Below are 24,450 nucleotides of genomic sequence, written 5' to 3'. Positions count from 1 at the left end.
AATGTTATGAAGAGTGATCAGATAAATTGCAATTAATTGCAAAATCCCTCTTTGCCATGCAAATGAACTGAATCCCAAAAAACATTTCCACTGCATTTCAGCCCTGCCACAAAAGGACCAGCTGACATCATGTCAGTGATTCTCTCGTTAACACTGGTGTGAGTGATGACGAGGACAAGGCTGGAGATCACTCAGTCATGATAATTGAGTTCGAATAAAAGACTGGAAGCTTCAAAAGGAGGGTGGTGCTTGGAATCATTGTTCTTCCTCTGTCAATCATGGTTACCTGCAAGGAAACACGTGCCGTTATCATTGCTTTGCACAAAAAGGGCTTCACAGGCAAGGATATTGCTGCCAGTAAGATTGCACCTAAATCAACCATTTATCGGATCATCAAGAACTTCAAGAAGACCAGTTCAATTGTTGTGAAGAAGGCTTCAGGGCGCCCAAGAAAGTCGAGGACCGTCTCCTAAAGTTGATTCAGCTGCGGGATCGGGGCACCACCAGTACAGAGCTTGCTCAGGAATGGCAGCAGGCAGGTGTGAGTGCATCTGCACGCACAGTGAGGCAAAGACTTTTGGAGGATGGCCTGGTGTCAAGAAGGGCAGCAAAGAAGCCACTTCTCTCTAGGAAAAACATCAGGGACAGACTGATATTCCGTAAAAGGTACAGGGATTGGACTGCTGAGGACTGTGGTAAAGTCATTTTCTCTGATGAAATCCCCTTTACGATTGTTTGGGGCATCCGTAAGAAGATTGTCCGGAGAAGATGAGGTGAGCGCTACCATCAGTCCTGTGTCATGCCAACAGTAAAGCATCCTGAGACCATGTGTGGGGTTGCTTCTCAGTCAAGGGAGTGGGCTAACTCACAATTTTACCTAAGAACACAGTCATGAATAAAGAATGGTACCAACACATCCTCCGAGAGCAACTTCTCCCAACCATCCAGGAACAGTTTGGTGACGAACAATGCCTTTTCCAGCATGATGGAGCACCTTGCCATAAGGCAAAGTGATAACTAAGTTGTTCAGGGAACAAACATTGATATTTTGGGTCCATGACTAGGAAACTCCCCAGACCTTAATCCCATTGAGAACTTGTGGTCAATCCTCAAGAGGCGGGTGGACAAACAAAAACCCATTCTGACAAACTCCAAGCATTGATTATGCAAGAATGGGCTGCCATCAGTCAGGATGTGGCCCAGAAGTTAATTGACAGCATGCCAGGGTGGGTTGCAGAGGTCTTGAAAAAGAAGGGTCAACACTGCAAATATTGACTCTGCATCAACTTCATGTTAATTGTCAATAAAAGCCTTTGACGTTTATGAAATGCTTGTATTTATACTTCAGTATTCCATAGTAACATCTGACAAAAATATCTAAAGACACTGAAGCAGCAAACTTTGTGGAAATTAGTATTTGTGTCATTTTCAAAACTTTTGGCCACGACTGTACCCTCTCCAACTCTATGGTCACAGATATATTTTTGAAACTAAGAATCTCAAAACTGACTTTCCTAGTGAAGAGCATCCTTATTTTAACAATCTTCCATAAATGTTTGATTTGTTCTAGGTAGATCAGGACTTGCTGATCACCAACAACTACGAGACGGCCATGAGGACAGCCCAGAACTTCCTCTCGGTGTTCCTCAAAAAGTAAGATTGTCTTTCATCTCCAGACAGTTTGTCCTCTCTTTGTTGGTATCTCCTCATGACCACATCGGCTGTGGTTAGTGTAATGTCCACCTAACAGCGCCTCTCCCTCTTCTTTCTCTTTCTGTGTTTTTGTCGTGGCCAGGTGTGGCAGTAAGCAGGGGAGCGAGGAGGACTACAGGCCTCTGTTTGAGAACTTTGTCCAGGACCTGCTCTCCACGGTCAACAAGCCAGAGTGGCCCGCTGCCGAGCTACTGTTGAGCCTGTTAGGCAGACTGCTGGTGAGTCCTGGCTGGCTGCCTGTCTACTGTTAACTCAAAATGACACAACGACAAGATTCCAGTTTAACAACGTTAACTCCACCGTATTAGCACTATACATGGTTGCCATTGCACTCAAGCCAGGTTAATCTACAACGAGACTCTTGTGCAGGCGCACTAATAAGAGTGATAGCACCGTAATAACACAAATATAGTGATACTTAAAACATGAACTTAACAATCTCCCACTTTACTTTAAAGACAAATTAAACTTCAGCAAAATATTTAAAGGTTCCACGTATTATTTACGTTACCCATTACAGATGAGTTGTGTGACGGTTTTTATTTGTACTTCTCAAGCTACCCGAGAGAATTTTCGTCAATAATAGCCACAGCGGTTTATATTGTAGCTGGGGATTTTAACAAAGCAAATTTGACAAAAACATATTGATTGTTGTACTCGCCCTGCTAAAACGCTCGACCATTGCTATACTACCTTCCAGAATGCATATAAGACCCTCCCCCGCCCCCCATACGGCAAATCGGACCACGATTCCATCTGGCTCCTCCCCTCCTATTGGCAGAAACTCAAACAGGAAGCACCCGTGGTACGGACTATTCAACCCTGGTCTGAACAATCGGAATCCACAATTTCAAGATTGTTTTGATCACACGGACTGGGATATGTTCAGAGTAACTTCAGAAAGTAATATTGACACAAACTCATTCACCGTATCGGTATATCAGGAAGAGCATAGGATATGTTGTACCCACTGTGACTATTAAAACCTACCCCAACCAGAAACCGTGGATAGATGGGAGCATTCACGCAAAACTGAAAGCGCGAACCACCGCATTTAACCATGGCTAGAAGACTGGGAATATGGAAGAATACAAACAGTGTAGTTATTCCCTCCGCAAAGCAATCAAGCAGGCTAAAAGTCGGTATAGGAACAAAGTTGAGTCCCAGTTCAACGGCTCAGACACGAGACGTGTGTGGCAGGGTCTACAGACAATCACGGATTAGAAAAGGAAAACCGGCCACGTTGCGGACACAGTCTTGCTGCCGGACATGTTCAACACCTTCGCTCGCTTTGAGGATAATACAGAGTCACCGAGTCACTGCTATCAAGGACTGTGGGCTCTCGTTTTCCGTGGCCGATGTGAGTAAGACATTTAAGCAGGTTAACCCTCGCAAGGCTGCCGGCTCAGATGGTATCCCTTGCCGCGTCCTCAGAGCATGCACAGACCAGCTGGCTGGTGTGTTTACAGATATATTCAATCTCCCTTCCCCAGTCTGTTGTCCCCACATGCTTCAAGATGGCCACCATTGTCCCTGTACCTAAGAAAGCTCTGTCATAAGGAAGTGCTTTGAGAGACTAGTCAAGGATCATATCACTTCCACCTTACCTGCCACCCTAGATACAATTCAATTTGCTTACCGCCCCAATAGAGCCACAGACGATGCAATCGCCACCAAACTGCACACTGCCCTGTCCCATCTGGACAAGAGGAATACATATGTAAGAATGCTGTTCATTGACTATAGCTCAGCATTCAACACCATAGTTCCCTCCCAAGCTCATCATCAAGCTCGAGGCCCTGGATCTGAACCCTGCCCTGTGCAACTGGTTCCTGGACTTCCTGACGGGTCGCCCCTGGGTGGTGAATGTAGGAAACAACACCACCTCTTTGCTGATCATGAACACTGGGGCCCCACAAGGGTACGCACTCAGCCCCCTCCTGTACTCCCTGTTCACCCATGACTGCGTGGCCAAGCACACCTCCTACTCAATCATCAAGTTTGCTGATGACACAACAGTGGTAGGCTTGATTACCAACAACAACAGGACAGCCTACAAGGAGGAGGAGAGGGCTCTGGGAGTGTGGTGTCAGGAAAATAACCTCCCAGTCAATGTCAGCAAAACAAGAGATGATCGTGGACTTCAGGAAACCGCAGAGGGAGCACCCCCCCCATCCACATCGATGGGACCGCAGTGGAGAAGGTGAAAAGCTTCAAGTTCCTCGGAGTACACATCACTGACAAACTGAAATGGTCCACCCACACAGTGTGGTGAAGGCGCAACAGCGCCTCTTGATCCTCAGGTGGCTCTTCAACCTCAGGAGGCGAAATAAATGTGGCTTAACACCTAAAACCCTCACAAACCTTTACAGATGCACAATTGAGGGCATCCTGTCGGGCTGTATCACCGCCTGGTTCAACAACTGCTCTGCCCACAACCGCAAAGCTCTCCAGAGGGTGGTGCGGTCTAGGGGCAAACTTCCCACCCTCCTGGACACCTACAGCACCTGATGCCATAGGAAGGCCAAAAAGATCATCAAGGACATTAACCACCGGAGCCACTGCCTGTTCACCCCGCTATCAACCAGAAGGTGAGGTTAGTACAGGTGCATCAAAGCTGAGACTGAAAAACAGCTTCTCTTGGTCCATCTCAAGGCCATCCGACTGCTAAACAGCCATCACTAGCACATCAGAGGCGGCCGCCTATAGACATGGATTAGGAATCACTGGCCACTTTTTTAGAAATGGATCACTAGCCACTTGAATAATGTTTCCGTATCTAGCATTACTAATCTCATATGTATAAACTGCACTCCACACTATTCTACAGTTCCTTTGCTCTTAGCTTCAGGCGGAGGTCGGATGTGAATGTCCCTTGACAGCTCTGTTCCCTGCAAAAATGCAGATTTGATGTCAATGGATGAAGTTTCAATTTTTTTTCTGGCAGATCACTGTCAGCAGCAATCTGAGTGACTCTGAGGTGAATGTCGGGTGCAATCTTTGGGAGTTGTTTAGTAGCCAGCTCCTCTCACATTTTTGGCCAATGTCTTTGACTTCCTCAAACACTAAATCTTTCCTCCAATTACTGAGCTCATCTAGTTTAGCTGAGTCAAATGACATGTCCTTTGTTTCAAGTACATCATCATTTTGAATGTCATTCTGTTTTTCTCGATTTTCCATTGGTTGAATTCTGAGATCTACAAGTGACAGGTCAGCTGACCCTGTTGTACCAGGAAGTGTAGCTGGTTCAGAGTACTGCAAGTTGTATCAGTTCTGGTGTTTTCCTTTAGCTTTTCCTGCTCGGCCAATGACGGTTGCTGTATGTGGAATACCACTTTCTCTGTCCATGTATTCAAGTTTGTCCAGTTTTCAGATTGGAATAACCATGTTGTCTTAACACATGTGGCTGTTTTTGAATGTTTTCCTCATTTGAACGCTCAACAGTATTACCTGTGTCATGGTTGAAGGTCTCTGCTCCATTTCCTGTGTCAGTTTGTGTTCATATCCTTGGATGGGACATCCGGTAGGTTTGTGTCTGTTAATGTGTCCTTTTTGTCATTTTCATTATGAGGCTGATTCTCAGCAACATTTCCTCCATCTTGTTGATCATCATTTACTTTCCTCAATCTTGAGTGATGCAATCTGACAATGGTGCCTCACAAATATCACCACATCATTTTGGCCAATGACTACTCCCGGTCCTTTTCCACTCTTGACAGTCAAACTCGTTTGTAGTACACTTAGTTTCCAGTCTCGTACTTCTCATCGGTGGGTTGAAGCTGTTTATGCAGAGCCCTGCGAATTATCTCTGAACACTCTGCTTCTGTGAACGCTTTTCATGCTGCATGTAGTGCTGAAAGGTGCTGTCCCATGCACTCACACTGGTCCCTTCTAGTGCTGGTGGCTTGTCAACCAGTACAGAGGGAAGGTTAGGGTTCTTCCCAACACTAGTTGCTATGGGCTGTAACTATGAACATTGTGCATTGAGTTTTTTGCCATCAAAGCCCAATCTACTGCTGTTTTCCAGTCACATCCATTGTCTTGCTTCACTTTCAGCATAATCTCTGAGTGTTTGTCTTTTGCAGTTGTCTTGACTTCCATATTGAATTTCTCAGATATTTCTCTTATTTCATTATTATTATTGGATCTCCTCCTTTGTCACGGTACAATTTCTGGGGTGGGCCATGCACACTTATCCAGGAGTGAAATGAAGTGCTTGATGATGTCACTGAGTTTCTTTATATTCACAATGCTTCCAGCACTGAAATGTGTGAAGTGGTGGATTATGTGATGATACCACACACTTGGTCCTAGCTCATGTGGATCTACAGCCACTGTTTCATTGTACTTGGAAGCCGGTGACAAAGCAACAGCTGATCTGGGCTTAGGTTTGCTGTATTTCTGACATGTCTCACAACTGTTAACCATTTGCAGTAGAATGGAGATACTCTCATCATTATTCCCAGAACTGCTGATTGATTTTCTGAAGTCAACTGTAGCATGTCCAAACTGTTTGAAGTTAACAATATTTTTTTATGTTTTTCCTTTGTATTCATGTTCTGTGTCCGTCAGAATCTCATTTTTACATGGACTCTCTGTGATGTCTTTGTCTAAAATGTTTACACAATAGTGGCCTGAGAGATAGTAAGTTAAAGGGTCACTGGTTGGTTAAACATCACTGCCTGTTCACTTTATGTGTCTAGTACAGCACCTGCCTTCTTGCAGGAAGCTTAACTTAATAGTAGGGTTGCAAAGGGTCGGAAACTTTCCTGTAAATTTCCGGAATTTTTCCATGGGAAGTTAAGCCTGGGAATTTGGGGAATTTTGCATAAATTCATCAAAAAGTTACCTTATAACAGTGAACCTTTTTTGTGGGATACACAAGGCAATTCTAGTTCTTGTGGCATATTTTGGTTAAACTATCCCCAATTCAATGGAATTGCAACACTCTGCATGCACAATGCATTCTTCCATCGGCTGTGCAGTGCACTTTCATCACATGTACAGCTGATTCTCAAGATCTTGCACACTAATGAGATGCTTTTGTGCCCACACTACTACACTGTCTGAGCCAAAGACTACATGCTTTTTGGTAAGTTTTCATTACAATACTGGTTGGGGTGAATATATTTTATATGACATGAATTTTTGTTAACTAGTAAATAGTAGCCTACAGCAAAGTCTGTTCAAATAATTTCTTAACAATTTCTGCTAGTTAGTTTTCGCTACCATGTGGGGTTTAGTTTGCTTGAGCCTGCTGAGTGTTAATTCACCTGTTTCCATACATGTTTCATTTTAAAACATTTATCTTACAAAGGAGTTGTTTAGTTGTAACTAACTATTTATCTGTACATGGAATTGTATTTGTTGTTTTTTTACTAATTTTCTTCTCATCCATACAGGAAAATGCCACGAGCACTATCTGATGTGTGGATACATTTCACTGCAGCTAATGTACACAGCAATTCCTTCTACATTTGCAAATACTGTGCCAAATCATATGTGAAGAATGCAACAAAGATGCAGAATCATCTGGCCAAGTGCATAAATTTCCCTGAGCGCTCACGACAAGCAACCTCTGACTAAAGTCCCTCTACTTCTATTCGAGGTGAAAATGATGAATCAGACACCTTATCGATAGCAACAGCTCATGGTCCTCCTGGAATCTGAAGTTTTTTTGACTCAATGGAGGAACGTAATCATAGAAATGCTGATGAATGTCTTGCTCGACCTGTGTATGCAACTGGTTCACCTCTGATGGTCACAGGCAATGTGTATTGGAAGACATTTCTAAATGTTCTTCGCCCAGCATACACCCCTCCAACCAGACATCTACTCATTTGCTGGATGCATAGTTCGAGTTCAAGTGAAGGTCAAGCAAATCATAGAGAAAGCAGACTGTATTGCAATCATCTCTGATGGGTGGTCGAATGTTCATGGGCAAGGAATAATTAACTACATCTCCACCCCTCAACCAGTATTCTGCAAGAGCACAGACTCAAGGGACAACAGACACACTGGTCTCTACATTGCAGATGAGCTGAATGCAGTCATAAATGACCTTAGACCACAGAAGGTATTTGCACTGGTGACCGAAAAAGCTGAAAACATGAAGGCTGCTTGGTCTAAAGTGGAGGAGTCCTACCCTCACATCACACCCATTGGCTGTGCTGCTTATTGATTGAATCTGCTCCTCAAGGACATCATGGCACTAAAAACAATGTATACACTCTACAAGAGAGCCAAGGAAATGGTTAGGTATGTGAAGGGTCATCAATTTATAGCAGCAATCTACCTCACCAAGCAAAGTGAGTAGAATGAGCACCACATTGAAGCTGCCCAGCAACACCTGTTGGAGTGGTGTTGTCATCATGTTTGACAGTCTCCTGGAGGGGAAGTAGTCTCTCCAAGAAATGGCCATATCACAGCCTTCCGATATGGACAGCCCCATCAAGAGGATCCTCCTGGATGATGTATTTTGGGAGAGAGTGGTAAGCAGCCTGAAATTCCTGAAATCTATAGCAGTAGCCATTGCATGGATTGAGGGAGACAATGCCATCCTGTCTGATGTTCAGACTCTGCTTGCAGATGTAAGAGGAGAAATCTGTACTGCCCTGCCCACTTCACTGTTGCTCCAAGTAGAGGAAACAGCAGTTCTGAAATACATCAAAAAGCATAAAGACTTCTGCCTGAAGCCCATTCACGCCACAGCGTACATGTTGGACCCCAAGTATGCTGGCAAGAGCATCCTGTCTGGTGCAGAGATCAACAAGGCCTATGGTGTCATCACTACCATGTCTCGCCACCTTGGCCTGGATGAGGGCAAGGTTCTTGGCAGTCTGGCGAAGTACACTTCCAGAGTCTGATGTTCAAGAAGTGGACATTGTGGATGTCCAGGGAGAAGACCAAAGCTTTAGTTTCTAGACTATCATTTTACATTTTTGGGAGATGCGATGGATCATTGGGGATCATTCTATATTCCCTTTTGTTCAGTGAAATCATCCTATGTGAAGAGTCAACTCGTTTAATTATAGTTAAATTTGTTTAAAAAAATAATCTATTGGAAGGATTTAATTTGCAATCATATCTACTTATAATGTTTCTGTCTCCATATCATAAGGTAAATATATCCAATGCAAAAAAACATTACATTAATGCAGGGAAACTTAAATCCGTTTTACCAAATTTCTATCAACATGTTAAATGTACAACCAGAAGGACACAACTCTGGACCACCTATACTCCACACACAGAGACGCATACAAAGCTCTCCCTCGACCTCAATTTGGCAAATATGACCGTAATTCTATCCTCCTGATTCCTACTTACAAGCAAAAATTAAAGCAGGAAGCACCAGTGACAAGATCAATAAAAAAGTGGTCAGATGATGCAGATTCTAAGCTTACAGGACTGTTTTGCTAGCCCAGATTGGAATATGTTTCGGGATTCCTCCAATGGCATTGAGGAGTACACCACATCAGTCATTGGCTTCATCAATAAGTGCATCGACGACGTCGTCCCCACAGTGACCGTACGTACATACCCCAACCAGAAGCCATGGTTTACAAGCAGCATCCACACTGAGCTAAAGGCTAGAGCTGCCACTTTCAAGGAGCAGGACTCTAATCCGGAAGCTTATAAGAAATCCCGCTATGCCCTCCGACGAACCATCAAACAAGCAAAGCGTCAATACAGGACTAGGATCTAGTTGTACTGCACTGGCTCTGACGCTCGTCGGATGTGGCAGGGCTTGCAAACCATTACATACTACAAAGGGAAGCACAGCCGAGAGCTGCCCAGTGACACGAGCCTACCAGACGAGCTAAACTACTTCTATGCTAGCTTTGGGGCAAATAACATTGAAACATGCATGAGAGCACCAGCTGTTTTGGAAGACTGTGATCACACTCTCCGCAGCCGATGTGAGTAAGACCTTTAGACAGGTCAACATTCACATGGCCGCAGGGCCAGACGGATTACCAGGACGTGTACTGCGTGCATGCGCTGACCAACTAGCACGTGTCTTCACTGACATTTTCATCCTCTCCCTGTCCGAGTCTGTAAACCCAACATGTTTTAAGCAGACCACCATAGTGCCTGTGCCCAAGAACACTAAGGTAACCTGCCTAAATGACTACCACCCTATAGCACTCAAGTCTGTATCCATGAAGTGCTTCGAAAGGCTGGTCATGGCTCACATCAACACCATTATCCCATAAACCCTAGACCCACTCCAATTTGCATACCGCCCCAACAGATCCACAGATGATGCAATCTCTATTGCACTCCACACTGCCCTTTCCCACCTGGATAATGGAACACCTATGTGAGAATGCTATTCATTGACTACAGCTCAGTGTTCAACACCATAGTGCCCTCAAAGCTCATCAATAAGCTGAAGACCCTGGGACTAAACACCTCCCTCTGCAACTGGATCCTGGACTTCCTGACGGGCCGCCCCCATGTGGTGAGGGTAGGTAACAACACATCCGCCACGCTGGTCCTCAACACAGGGGCCCCTCAGGGATGCATGCTCAGTCCCCTCCTGTACTCCCTGTTCACTCATGACTGGACGGCCAGGCACGACTCCAACACCATCATTATATTGCCGATGACACAACAGTGGTAGGCCTGATCAACGACGAGAGCCTATAGGGAGGAGGTCAGAGACCTGACCGTGTGGTGCCAGGACAACAACCGCTTCCTCAACGTGATCAAGACAAAGGAGATTGTGGACTACAGGAAAAAGGGCTGTAGTGGAGCAGGTTGAGAGCATCAAGTTCCTTGGCGTCCACATCACCAACAAACTAACATGGTCCAAGCATACCAACACAGTCATGAAGAGGGCACGACAAAAGGAGGAGACGGAGAAGATTTGGCATGGTTTCTCAGATCCTCAAAAGGTTCTACAGCTGCACCATCGAGAGCATCCTGACTGGTTGCATAACTGCCTGGTGTGGCAACTGCTCGGCCTCTGACCGCAAGGCACTACAGAGGGTAGTGTGTACGGCCCAGTACATCACTGGGGCCAAGCTTCCTGTCATCCAAGACCTCTATACCAGGCGGTGTCAGAGGAAGGCCCTGAAAATTGTCAGACTCCAGCCACCCTAGTCATAGACTGTTCTCTCTGCTACCGCACGGCAAGCGGTATCGGAGCGCCAAGTCTAGGTCCAAGAGGCTTCTAAACAGCTTCTACCCCCAAGTCATAAGACTCCTGAACATCAAGTCAAATGGCTACCCAGACTATTTGCAGTGCCCCCCCTCATCCCCTCTTTACACCATTTCTACTCTCTGTTGTCATCTATGCATATTCACTTTAATAAGTCTACCTACATGTACATACTCCTCAACTAACCGGTGCCCCCGCACATTGACTCTGTACCCCCCTGTATATAGTCTCGCTATTGTTATTTTACTGCTGCTCTTTAATTACTTGTTACTTTTATCTCTTATTCTTATCAGTTTTTGGGTGGGTAACTGCATTGTTGGTTTAGGGGCTCATAAGTAACCATTTCACTGTAAGGTCTACACCTTTTGTATTCGGCGCATGTGACTAATAAAATTTGATTTTAATGGTATTAATATTAATTTGCATATATTTCCGTTAATTCCCATATTCCCGTTAATTCCCACGGAATGTTTCCACCTCCTGAATATTCCCCAAAATGTGCAACCCTACTTAATAGGGGATATCTGTAGGGACCCCCTCTGTTTCAATGTGACTCTTAGTGTCTTGACTCTCTTGGTAGAATTGACTATTCTCCCATCTCCAAATTTGAAAACTCTGTTGCTTGGTGTGTCAATCATATTTTGTACGTCTTTCATATTTAGTTAACTGACATAGCTGTCCAGCCATTTTGCACCACAAACTGTGTTTTACATGCAGTATCAATCACAGCAGATCCTAACGATTCAAATATAAAGATCTCCGTATCAGAAGCAGATTGGTTTGAAAACAGTGTAATGTTACACTGCTCTATCTCTGTTTACATTTTCCTCTGTTTAAACTTGTTCATGTTTTATGAGGACAGTCTTCAACACAATGGTAAGTGCTTTGACAATTAGCACATTTTGATCTCCTTCCATATCTGTCCAGTGGATTTGTGCCGGGCAATGGCGCCCTCGTCTGGTTGTCTTGAATGACTTTTTGGAGCCTTTTCTCTGCTGCTCAGTGTCACTCACTTGCATTCCATCTGTTATCGGCGCGACAGACGTCTTTTCACCAGAAATGTAGTGCCCGACTAAATTGACGCAAAAGTCAGCACAGTACAAGCAGTCAAAGCCAACTGTTTCTCCCTACCATACAGACAGGCAGTATCTAGTAACTTGAAAGCTAACATTGCATCCGGGAGAACCATCTCGTACTTGAGCATCCTATTGTACATCTGTTCTAAATCAAATATGTAGTCCGTCAACGCAACCAAAATGTCTTTAGTAACACTGTCAAAAGTTTGAATGTCTCATTCTCTTTCTCTTCTTTAAGACACACCGAATCCAGTGTTCTAATCAAAGTTCTCATACTGTCATCCTTGTTCCAATCCTCAATGGATATTTCCAGTGCTGTATCTTGCTCTTCCTTCGAACGATAATACCACCACAATACTGCTTGCCTTTTAATGTCAAGATTACTAACCATTGTCCAGATTCCAAGTTCATTTTCCCAATTTTTTTTAGGACCTCTTCTCGTCGAAGCGAGGTGCCACATTGGTAGCAGAGGATGGTTAATAACTACACTGTTAACTCAAAATGACACAACGACAAGGTTCCAGTTTAACAACGTTAACTCCACCGTATTAGCACTATACATGGTCGCCATTGCACTCAGGCCAGGTTCATCTACAACGAGACTCTTGCGCAGGCGCACTAATAAGAGTGATGGCACCGTAATAACAGACATACAGTGATACTTAAAACATTAACTTTACATCTACCATAGGTCATTCCATATTTACAATGTTGCTGGATTCGCCGGGAAAAATCCTATTTGTTGGTCTTGGAGTATTCACTCTACTTTCCCTGTCGAAAGGCAGTAATTACAAACACAGTAATACTACTATACTAGTCCAACTGTCTACTGTTCTGCTTGGTGCATCTACCTCAGAGGAGGAGGAGGCCTTGACCCACCACCTCTCTCTCCCTCCATCCCTTCTGCTCCTCACGCCCTTCTCTCTCTCTCCCTTCCTGCATCCCTCTCTGTACCCATCTCTCTCTCACTCACTCACTCACTCACTCACTCACTCACTCACTCACAGGTGCACCAGTTTAGTAACAAGCAGACGGAGATGACCCTGAGGGTTGCCTCCCTGGACTATCTAGGCACGGTGGCCGCTCGCCTGCGCAAAGATGCCGTCACCAGCAAGATGGACCAGCGATCCATTGACCGCATCCTGAAAGAGGTAGGGAACAACATGACTGCTGTTTCTCAGATGCTGCATTCAGAGGTGGACACGACTTGAAGGCGGCCAACCAAATAGAATGGCAGAGTGGGGAAGCGGGGGGGAGAACAGAGGCGCAGAAGGGGTGGAACATTTACATTTTTCCTTTTCCCACACAGACCCAAGGTGACGACGAGACCCAGCAACTGCAGAAAGCCCTTCTGGACTACATGGAGGAGAACACAGAGACCGACCCTTCACTATTGGTCAGTTTGTGTTACACCACTACGCTCAATCTTGTTATTTGATCAACTTTGAGATTATTTTTGGAATGAAAAGATGCTTAACAAATAATATATTAATTAGAGATTTCCTTCTACTAACTGTGTACTTTGCCTTTGCCAGTTTGCCAGGAAGTTCTACATAGCGCAGTGGTTCCGCGACACCACCATAGAGACAGAGAAGACCATGAAGAGCCAGAAACGGGACCGGGAAGAGGACTCGTCGGACGGCCCTGGTCACCACGCCAAGGACATCGAGACCATTGGGGAGGTCATGCAGCGGGCCGAGGCGCGCAAGAAGTTCCTCCGCAAGATCATAAAGACGGTCCCCTCCCATTTCACCACCCTGAGGTACTGCACGTCTGTCTGTGTCTGTCTGTCTGTCCCGAGGTATTTGGAAATAGTTTTTTTACTACCGTCAGTACTATTGAAACTATTTCTTGTTCAATACATTTGACTATTTGTATACTTTTTAAGTTAACCTGCAGTCAACTAGTGAAATATGCTAGGAGATAAATCAGATCCCGTTCTCCTGTCACATTATCTTACATCCAGGGTATTTGAGCGGAGTTGTGTGGTTGGAAATCCCGGTCATCGCGTGCCACGTCCTTTCCAACCCCTCCGCTAACCACGCTCACAAGAAAATAAACTGCTGCTCCATATTCACTCCATTCATTAAAATCCCAATTTAACCAACATCTATTGTTGTGACTACCTGGACCTACCATTTTTGTTTTGAATCCAAACCATATGATTTTGAATGAAAAGTATTTGAATAAAAAACATGAAAAGGTGAATTTAAGAAGCGCACATCATTTCAAATAGGCTACATGTCCTTTTAAACAGCATATAAACACTGTAAATAGTTCAGGAGCCAGACAGGGAGCCTGAATGATTTAGGCTGTATTATTTCAAGGCTATAACATACAAAGAAATACATTGTGAAGCATTTGCCAGTGACACACAATATTCTGGTAGGGACATAAAGCATGCGGCATTTTAACATTTTTTTGTAGTCAATCATTATAGTCTATAAATTATGCATACAGGCTCTGAATTAATTTTTAGAACCACGTCTGTCTTCAGGCTCATGTGATGGTGCCTGGAGAGCTGGCCAGCAGTGGAGAATATCCTCTCCACACTTGCAGAGCCACTGGGGATGATTAACACCCTTCGGGCCACTCTTGCCAGGCTGGGCAGGGATGCAGCGTTGTTTTATTTATTTTTATAGTTAGGACTAAAGGTTTTTAGGCAAAATAACCCAATCAAAACGGAAAGCTCCTTGAACGTGGGAATATGCCAGGCCTATTGGGCCAACATCGGTTATGGCCTATAGTATTGATAATAGCACAAAAATGAGCAAAACGTTTTAGTTGATAAATACTTTGCTACAATGACAGTGCACGCTGTGTCAGGCATGTCCTGAGCTCGTGAAGTGAGCGCTGCAGGGGAGAATGCCGACTCTCCAGCTCTGCTCCGCTCACATACTCCGTTTCAATGATACATCTTACCGTAGTTCAATCACAACAGTTGAGCCAGTCACGTGTTTGTTTGTAAGTACAACAGGAGGAAGTGAAAGCAGGTGTGACCAGCTGTGTGGTTTAGCTGGCTTGTCATCTCAGCGTAGCTCCTGAGCTGCTGTTCCAGCAGAAAAGCATGCATCATAACTGTTGTGTTCACAATGTCTCTCATTCACAAACGTGTAAATATCCAAACATGGGAGACGGATGGTATTATGATATGAACATCTGTATTCCTGCACAACCCAAGGTCAGACCACCCAGTGAAAGTGTTAATCGTTGTAATTATATATCTATTATATTTCTACAATATCTATTCATTTATGGATGGAATTATATTTCGACGCGACCGGACGCTCCTCGCTGAACCGTCTCCGTAACACGGCTGTTGTATAGCCTGATGTGATGGAGCAGTTTACTGATCACTGTACCTGTAAATAGCACTCCCAACTGCCTCATCCCCATATTATTACTTGCCCTCTTGCTCTATTGCACCCCAGTATCTCTACTTGCACATCATCTGCACATCTATTACTCCAGTATTAATGCTAAATTGTAATTATTTTTACCTCTAGGGCCTATTTATTGCCTTACCCTCCTCCCTACTCTTCTACATTTGCACACACTGTACATAAATAGAAAAATCTTTATTTTCCTTTGTGTTATTTACTGTACGTTTGTTTATGTGTAACTCTGTTGTTTATGTCGCACTTTGCTTTATCTTGGCCAGGTCGCAGTTGTAAATGAGAACTTGTTCTCATCTGGCCTACCTGGTTAAATAAGAAAGGAGATGGCCCCAGTGGTTGATGTAAATACTAAATCTGTTTTCCCCAACCGGTTCTGTGTTGCCAGAATGAACTCTGACACGGTGGATTACGACGACTCCTGCCTCATCGTCCGCTACTTAGCCTCCATGAGGCCGTTCGCCCAGAGCTTTGATATTTACTTAACCCAGGCAAGAAACCCACATGCATGTTGTTTTTATTCATCTGCTTTATTGCTTTCTGTTAATTTATTTACTTTATTTTGTGGTTTTAAATTATGTTTGATTTGAAGCTGTTAAATGAACTCGGGGCCCGTAATCAAAATGCTTCTCAGAGTTGGAGTATAGATCTAGTTTCCATCAATTTCACCTTTTAGATCATAATGAATGCCATTGTATGGACAGAGGGTCGTACCTGATCTCAGATCAGCTCTCCTTTATGATGCTCTGTCCTGCCAGGCAGTGAGTAACAATGAGCAACACCGTGGCTTTTCTCACTCTCTCTCTCTCATCTCCCTTTTTCTTTCTCTTCGCTCTCTCTCTCTCTCTCTCTCTTTCCATTACCCTCTTTCTCTCTCTCTAGATCTTGCGAGTCCTGGGGGAGAGTGCAATCGCTGTCCGGACAAAAGCCATGAAATGTCTGTCTGAGGTGGTTTCTGTGGACCCTAGCATTCTTTCCAGGGTAAGAGAGTATTATGTGTGGCCAGTCTTGTCCTGTGGCAGTGTGTAAGCAACATCATATGTTTTTTGCTTTGTATGTGTTCTAATTTTAAAACTTGACGGATGACATGATGCGTTAACAGTGGACAGAATGAACAAAATACAAAAAAATATATATTTTGTTTTGTGGTGTTCCCTTAACCCTGTCCTCCCCTGGCTGTGTGTGCAGTTGGACATGCAGCGCGGGGTGCATGGCCGTCTGATGGACAACTCCACCAGCGTGCGCGAGGCGGCCGTGGAGCTTCTGGGCCGCTTCGTGTTGAGCCGACCCCAGCTCACCGAGCAGTACTACGACATGCTTATCGAGAGGATACTGGTGAGCCCCGAGCAACACACCGCAACGCACACACCACAACGCACACGTCCCAAGTGTTTGAAAAAGCAATCTCAGCTGAGGAGTGTTGTTGCACTTGAATCCATCTGAGACTTTATGGATAGTTCACCTGATGTTCATGCACATTTGTTGTTTTCCACTGCCACCTATTGGCTAAATAAAAGCATTGCACCCCACCACTGGCGCTCAGTTAAAATGTACAGCCTTTACTTTTTGAAGTTGTGTACTTGAGATAGGAGACGGTCAGTAAGTTTCTGCATGCTCTTCCTCAGGACACGGGCATCAGCGTGAGGAAGAGGGTGATTAAGATCCTGAGAGATATCTGTCTGGAGCAGCCCACCTTCAACAAGATTACAGAGATGTGTGTGAGGATGATCCGTCGGGTCAACGACGAGGAGGGCATTAAGGTACTGTTCTTATCATTAGGGCCCAGAGTTGATCCTGACCAGGAAAAACTACAGACCCTATTGTTTCTAGGCTTAAAGGTGCAATGTGTAGAAATATAAAACATGTAAAAAGTCAAACATTTTCATGTTTGTCTTATTGCAGTTTGTGACACAACAAGCGGTGTATTGTGTAGAGAATCATTATACCATCTAAACTGATGTGAAATATTTTTTTACACCGGATATGTATATTTTCCATAACCCAAAAAAATATTGTTTTTTCAGCTGTTTGAAGCTGATGTACATAAACAAAAGTAAAAAATAATTTAAAAAATTACTTACGCAGGGGAAGCATAGAAATATGGCGCATAGAATGGATCTACCGCTTATCTGACTTACATTCAATGAGAATGGCAGTTCTATAACTAACATTCCTATCTGGAATCAGTCCTACGCAAAACGATATAATGGACCTTTTTAACTGAGGCATTGTCCGCTAGTTGAGTAGTTGTGTATTCTGAGAGGAAGCTGTCTACACAGTAGATTAGATGAGTTTATTAATCACATGCACAGCATAAGAATGTCACTGTACCCTACGATTATATCTGCATCGGGGTACAGTGAAATTCTTATGCTCCAACAGTGCAGGTAAAAATTTAAAGACAATGAGACAATAAAATACACATTTACCTCCTGTAAGAACTTGAAGCTTCATTGTCTCCATGTGTGACGTATTGACTCAACTGTGATACTTGTCCCTATGACAGAAACTAGTCAACGAAACATTCCAGAAGCTGTGGTTCACCCCGACACCGGCCCACGACAAAGACACTATGACCAGGAAGATTCTCAACATTACTGACGTGGTGAGTGCACGTTAAAGCTGTTGTCATCAAGCTAAACTCAAATCATTTGATGTATTATTTACATATGAGTCATTTTGCAGATGTTGTGATTTATTGTCCTACACCGACTGCATCTTGGATTGTGCGATCATTAACATGCTCAATGTGTTTTGCAGGTCACGGCATGCAAAGACACAGGCTACGATTGGTTCGAGCAACTCCTTCAAAATGTAAGTGTCTTTATTTTTTTATTGTCGGAGTACCACCGCCTCGTTGTATTCACCAGAATGCATCTCTTTGAGTGGCGTTGGGGCTACTAACCTCCTTGTCTTTCTGCTCACTTCTCTCCTCTGTCAGCTGTTGAAAGTGGAGGAAGATGCTGCCTACAAACCGGCCCAGAAGGCTTGTGTGCAGCTCGTGGACAATCTTGTGGAGCACATCCTCAAATACGAGGAGTCTCTTACAGGTAACTTGCCTCAGTCTTGTTTTGACTTGTTTTCCCCCGCCAATTCCAGAGGACACTTTAAAAGGATAGATCACTGAAACTAATCACTCATAAACAAATCCGTCAAAAAACCAATCACAGTTTTTGCTTTGTACTGAAAGTGCTCTCCATCTTGAGAACTTGATTGGTGACATGCACACTTTTTGAGTGATTGACCTCTGACATGCACACTTTTTGAGGGGTTGTATTAACAGTGGACTTATGAACAAAATACTAAATACTAGTTTTTGAGTGAACTATCCCTTTAACCCAGGGCTCTCAAACTGGTGGCCCGTGAGGGGATTTCTTTAATGTAACGTGATTCTTGTTCCCTTTCAGAAAGTAAAGGAGTGAACTCTACCCGCCTGGTGTCTTGCATCACCACTCTCTTCCTGTTCAGCAAGATCCGGGCTCAGCTCATCGTCAAACACGCCATGACCATGCAACCCTACCTGACCACCAAGTGCAATGTGAGATTATCCCAAAGAGCCCTCGTGGTCCCACCCCCCCAAAAAAAGTCACGATGCAAAACCTATCAAATCAGAATCGCCTTTATTTGCCAAGTACATTTGCATGTACCAAGAATTTGACCTGGTAAAATGGTGCTGATCTCAACATTTGATTTAACTAGGCAAGTCAGTTAAGAATAAATTCTTATTTACAATGACTGCCTACCCCGGCCAAACCCTTAGCCAGACGACACTGGGCCAATTGTGCGCCGCCCTATGGGACTCCCAATCACGGCCGGTTGTGATACAGCCTGGAATCGAATCAGGGTCTGTAGTGAAGCCTCTAGCACTGAGATGCAGTGCCTTAGACCGCTGCGCCACTTGGGAGGTAGAATAGGTCTATACAGAATATATATACAAAATAATTAACAAGTAATTTACATACAGTATATACGATAGAACAATTCCACATAATGAGAGAGAACATAATGGTACTGGTTGAAATGAAATGTTTGGATGGTTCTGTGGTGTTATTGTAAAATGCACATTTCAGACCACAGTGTGAAGAAAGTCACCCCTAGTGTTGTGATTGTATTAATTGTTATTGTGATTGTATCACAAGCTAGGTTTCCATCCAATTGGCCACACATTTTCATGTGAATATTCTAAAATCTGCATAAAAATAATATGCTAATTCCCCACCAGAGATGTTTTTCCATCAAATTGAGTTGTGGATAGAAGGCTGTGCGCGATGATGTAGGGCACATAAAAATAACCTGTGATTAAATTCCCACGTACCGATTTAAATAAAGAATACACAAGTTAAATGGGTTTCGATCACATTTTCAACTCTACTGATGGTTTTGTCACTAAACATTTTGCGTTAAATAGTGAATGTGCCCACTGTGGTATTGGCACGTGCTCTCTAGCCAACAGCGTGCAGATACAGTGCAGGTATAGCCTACATGATGAGATTATTAAGAGCAAGATTATTTTAACCAGAACAAGACCCTAGATATTTATTGAACGTAGCATCAAGCTCATCCTTCACTTTCACCACCCTGTGAAGTTCATCAGAACTTATTTCATCTGTAGTTTAATGAACTGCATGTTTTCCCGAGACGTTGTGGGAGGACCACACAACATATCATCGCGTGACTCAAGTTTACTTTGATATGATGGTTATTATATCAATATTTGCACATAACGCCGTTCCACTGACATTTCTCGCATAATTAATTTTACTGACACGAAGATCCCGCTTTGTCTAGTTTATTTTGTTTTGTCGACATTTGGAAAGTTTACCGTTCAAATTTGCTGTTTCCATCAGGCCTGTCGTGCCTTTTTTTTTTTACATTTTAATTTAATACCTTATGCACATAAAAATATTGTATGGAAACCTGAGTGTATTACTGCTGTGTTGTGGTGCAGAACGCCAGCGACTTCATGGTGATCTGTAACGTGGCCAAGATCCTGGAGCTGGTGATCCCTCTGATGGAGCACCCTTCTGAGACCTTCCTCACCACCATCGAGGAAGACCTCATGAAACTCATCATCAAATACGGCATGACGGTGCGTAGAGTCCTAGTGTTCTGGATATAGGGTTGCAAAAACTCCAGGAACTTTCCCAGAATTCCTAGCTTTTCCAGAAATATTTGTTGAACGATTTCTTGATTGCCTGCTTCATCCCCCAACTGGGATTTCTGTGAATTTTGGAGAAATTGCTTGAATGTTGGATCTCATGCACTACACATTTAAAATGAGCTCATGCTTTTTACTAGGCTTGATGGTAGTGTTGTTGTTGCCAAACAACTGAACATATTCCCCCCCCCCCCCTTCCGGCCTCTGCCAGGTTGTCCAACACTGTGTCAGCTGCCTCGGCGCCGTGGTCAACAAGGTGACCCACAACTATAAGTTTGTGTGGTCTTGCTTTAACAGATACTACGGTGAGTTCACACACAATCCATCTCATCAGCTTACTCCTGGTGTGTTCAAGCTCTGTCTGTTATGACTGACACACAACACGCTGGTGTTTTTGAATTTGATTGATTTGACAATTCAACAACACAATTCAGCCACACACATTGTGGATACAATGCATTTCAAATCATCTAGCGAATATCTAGTATAATCCAGCCGTGTTGTGTTCTGTGAAGGTGCTCTGACCAAGCTGAAGACGCAGCACCAGGAAGATCCCAACAGTACAGCTCTGGCTGCCAACAAGCCGGCCCTCCTACGCTCCCTCTTCACCGTGGGAGCCTTGTGTCGACACTTTGAGTTCGACATGGAGGAGTTCAAGGGCATCACCAAGGTAAAGGACTCATTTATAATTCAAACCACACTCTGGAACTCCAGTCATATGGATGTATGTAAAATAACTGGGAATAAGAAGTCACTTTTTTAAGCTTCCAACCTGGGTTGACTACATCAATCATAATCTCTTATTTTTCCTCGGGCTGTTCTGTCCAGGTGGTAATCAAAGAGAAGGTGCTGGAGCTGCTGCTCTACTTTACCAAACATGAGGACGAGGAGGTGAAGACCAAGGCTATCATTGGCTTAGGTAAAATATCACGCCCACTTGCCACGCCCCATGGCCTGCTGGGTTCACCTTCTGATTCCTCCTCACCTCTTCTAAAATTGGACCTGGGCCAACGTTCAGTAGGCCAACATTGTAGAATGTTATGAGTAGAGTTGAGTTGATTCCTTATTCTACACGTTTGAATATTATGTTACATTATGCCAAACCAACATATCTATCTATGCCTATTTGAACATTCTACAACGTTGTGCCTTTCTGAACGCAGTCCTGCATTGTCAATCTGTGGTATGGTAGCTCGTGTTAGCGGTTATGTTCTGGGTCGCTATGAATTCCAGGGGTATATTCATTAGAAAGCAAACGGCATGAAATGGGGATGGACCTACCTGAAGTTGTTCAATAAGACCTGCTTGTTTTTCTTTTTTGTTGCAAAATGTTTTGCTATGGTGTGAACTAATGAATACACCCGTGGTCTTCTATCCTGTGCTCCATCACAGGCTTCCTGGTGATCATGTACCCTAGCCAGATGTTTTCCCCGGAGGTGAAGACCCTGTACAACGGCATCCTGGCCGACAGGAGCACCTCGGTCAACTTGAAGATCCAGGTGTTGAAGAACCTGCAGACCTATCTGCAGGAGGAGGACTCGCGCATGCAGGAGGCTGACCAGCATTGTGAGTAACCACCGCCTGCTCCGATGCCAAACCAACCCACTCGCACACACCCTCTTACAGTCTCACAGCCTTTGCATAGCCTGATCTGTTCAAACAACAACAGACACCCAGCTGCTGTTTTGGAGAACAGTTTAGGGATGGGGCTGGATAAATATAACCACTCAAATTCATAGGCAGAGCTATGGAAGCAAGGACCCAACCATACATGAGATCAAAATGTTTTTTCAGATTGCCCCTTTTAACGTAGCAAATGAATATTCCCAATCCTATGCCGTACGTGTCAAACAGAGCCTTAACGGTTTGGTAGCAGTCTTCTCTTTATCATGTGTGCTGCTCTGTCTCCAGCCGTTGGTGACTCTGTCTGTCTCTCGTCATGCAGGGAAGAAGCTGTCCAAGCAGGAGGACCTGAAGGAGATGGGAGATATCTCATCGGGCATGAGCAGTTCCATCATGCAGCTGTACCTCAAGCAGGTGCTGGAAGCCTTCTTCCACACCCAGTCCAGCGTGCGCCACTTTGCCCTCAACGTCATCGCACTCACTCTCAACCAGGGCCTCATCCACCCTGTGCAGGTAAACAAAATTAAGCTTTTTGGCAGTCTATAACCCTGTCTGTGACACTCTTTCTTTACTGGGAGAATATTGGAATGAAGTGCCCATTCCATAGGATGTTTTCCTCGTACCAGTGTGTTAGCACAGGGGGTCTAAAACCTTTTCTTGCCCAGGGACCCCCTCCCAGGCAAACCTGCGTCCCGGGGAGGCCATCATACGCTAGCAAAACTTTTTGATGATTGCAAGGAGAAGCAATCAACATTTTTAAAATGAAAAGATTTGGTAGATAATTGGAAGAGGAAGTGTATTATTATTATTATTAGCCAGTAAGGTAACTCCAAAAGCAACTGCTAAGAGCAGCTGTTTAGCTTGTTAAACAAAGGTTAGCCATACTGTATGTCCATGTCAAGAAAGCTTAACCAATAGCCAGCGGCACGGGTAGCCTATTCACGGTTGCTTTTTCAGTGTAATCTGCTCAATATTAGTTGAAGTTTACATTTAGAAAGAGTATATCCTATTTTCTGCTGTAGATATGTAATTCAAACTTAGTTTATTCTGTTGTTGCAAGCGATATTCCTAAAAAACATATATTTTTAAAGTAATTTTTGTATATATTTTTCTCGAACCCCTTGCGGTACCTAGGGATCCGCAGACACACGGTTGAATACCCCTGTGCTAGGATGTTTTTGAAAAACGTTTTATACAATTCGCAATTGTTTATACAGATCTAAAACTACGCTTAAGTCAGCAATGCTTTAGGCAAAAAAAGCTGGGAATATATTTGGTTTCTCTCTGACATTCAGAAGCTGAGCTATGACCTAAAGTCGAGGAGTCAAAGAAATTGGACTTTGCTTGGGAAGTAATTTTATGCAATGTGTGACTCGCTATCAATTGATTGAATCTCTTTCTGTAAAATATTATGTATAATTAAATTGAGGGTTCATATAAATTATCATAATAAAACATTTGTTAGCTAAATAATATTTGGGGAAATCGGATCTTTATTTTCCTTATCTATTATCGTCAAATAGCCCACCTAAAAAATTTCATAATTCTGGTTAAACTACGTAGAATTTCAGGAAATTAGGTTCAAATCAACATGCTCCAAGGTCCCTCAAATTAAACAAAATCAAGCTGGTGTTTTAAAAAAAGGTTTTTTTAAAGGGGGAAGTTTTTTTTTTGTAAAAAGAGGACCCTCTGTGTTAGGATGTTTTTCCCTCGCACCCCTGTTAGGATGTTTTTCCCTCGGACCCCTGTTAGGATGTTTTTCCCCTGTTAGGATGTTTTTCCCTCGAGCCCCTGTTAGGATGTTTTTCCCTCGAGCCCCTGTTAGGATGTTTTTCCCTCGAGCCCCTGTTAGGATGTTTTTCCCTCGGACCCTGTTAGGATGTTTTTCCCTCGACCCCTGTTAGGATGTTTTTCCCTCGGACCCCTGTTAGGATGTTTTTCCCTCGGACCCCTGTTAGGATGTTTTTCCCTCGGACCCCTGTTAGGATGTTTTTCCCTCGGACCCCTGTTAGGATGTTTTTCCCTCGGACCCCTGTTAGGATGTTTTTCCCTCGGACCCCTGTTAGGATGTTTTTCCCTCGGACCCCTGTTAGGATGTTTTTCCCTCGGACCCCTGTTAGGATGTTTTTCCCTCAGACCCCTGTTAGGATGTTTTTCCCTCGGACCCCTGTTAGGATGTTTTTCCCTCGGACCCTCTGTGTTAGGATGTTTTTCCCTCGGACCCCTGTTAGGATGTTTTTCCCTCGCACCCCTGTTAGGATGTTTTTCCCTCGGACCCCTGTTAGGATGTTTTTCCCCTGTTAGGATGTTTTTCCC

The 24,450-nt window shown here is 43.9% G+C and overlaps 1 protein-coding gene across 1 annotated transcript in view; it reads left to right on the top strand.

Annotated features, from left to right (window-relative positions):
- nipbla (NIPBL cohesin loading factor a) overlaps window positions 1-24,450 on the top strand; it is a 45,876-nt gene that overhangs the window by 14,521 nt on the left and 6,905 nt on the right. Inside the window, exons 23-41 of the mRNA XM_038977925.1 lie at window positions 1,571-1,653; window positions 1,796-1,931; window positions 12,966-13,109; window positions 13,268-13,354; window positions 13,494-13,720; window positions 15,742-15,844; window positions 16,236-16,334; window positions 16,542-16,688; window positions 16,979-17,113; window positions 17,860-17,958; window positions 18,114-18,167; window positions 18,295-18,403; window positions 18,761-18,891; window positions 20,302-20,442; window positions 20,723-20,816; window positions 21,027-21,181; window positions 21,340-21,430; window positions 21,904-22,077; window positions 22,457-22,647. Of these exons, the coding sequence (XP_038833853.1) occupies window positions 1,571-1,653; window positions 1,796-1,931; window positions 12,966-13,109; window positions 13,268-13,354; window positions 13,494-13,720; window positions 15,742-15,844; window positions 16,236-16,334; window positions 16,542-16,688; window positions 16,979-17,113; window positions 17,860-17,958; window positions 18,114-18,167; window positions 18,295-18,403; window positions 18,761-18,891; window positions 20,302-20,442; window positions 20,723-20,816; window positions 21,027-21,181; window positions 21,340-21,430; window positions 21,904-22,077; window positions 22,457-22,647 (2,400 nt within the window). The remainder of the gene's footprint in view (window positions 1-1,570; window positions 1,654-1,795; window positions 1,932-12,965; window positions 13,110-13,267; window positions 13,355-13,493; window positions 13,721-15,741; window positions 15,845-16,235; window positions 16,335-16,541; window positions 16,689-16,978; window positions 17,114-17,859; window positions 17,959-18,113; window positions 18,168-18,294; window positions 18,404-18,760; window positions 18,892-20,301; window positions 20,443-20,722; window positions 20,817-21,026; window positions 21,182-21,339; window positions 21,431-21,903; window positions 22,078-22,456; window positions 22,648-24,450) is intronic.

This window comes from Salvelinus namaycush, chromosome 1, assembly GCF_016432855.1.
Source record: "Salvelinus namaycush isolate Seneca chromosome 1, SaNama_1.0, whole genome shotgun sequence".
Lineage (NCBI taxonomy): Eukaryota > Metazoa > Chordata > Actinopteri > Salmoniformes > Salmonidae > Salvelinus > Salvelinus namaycush.
The sequence above is the reverse complement of the archived record's forward strand: the minus strand, read 5'-3'. Positions and strand labels throughout refer to the sequence as shown.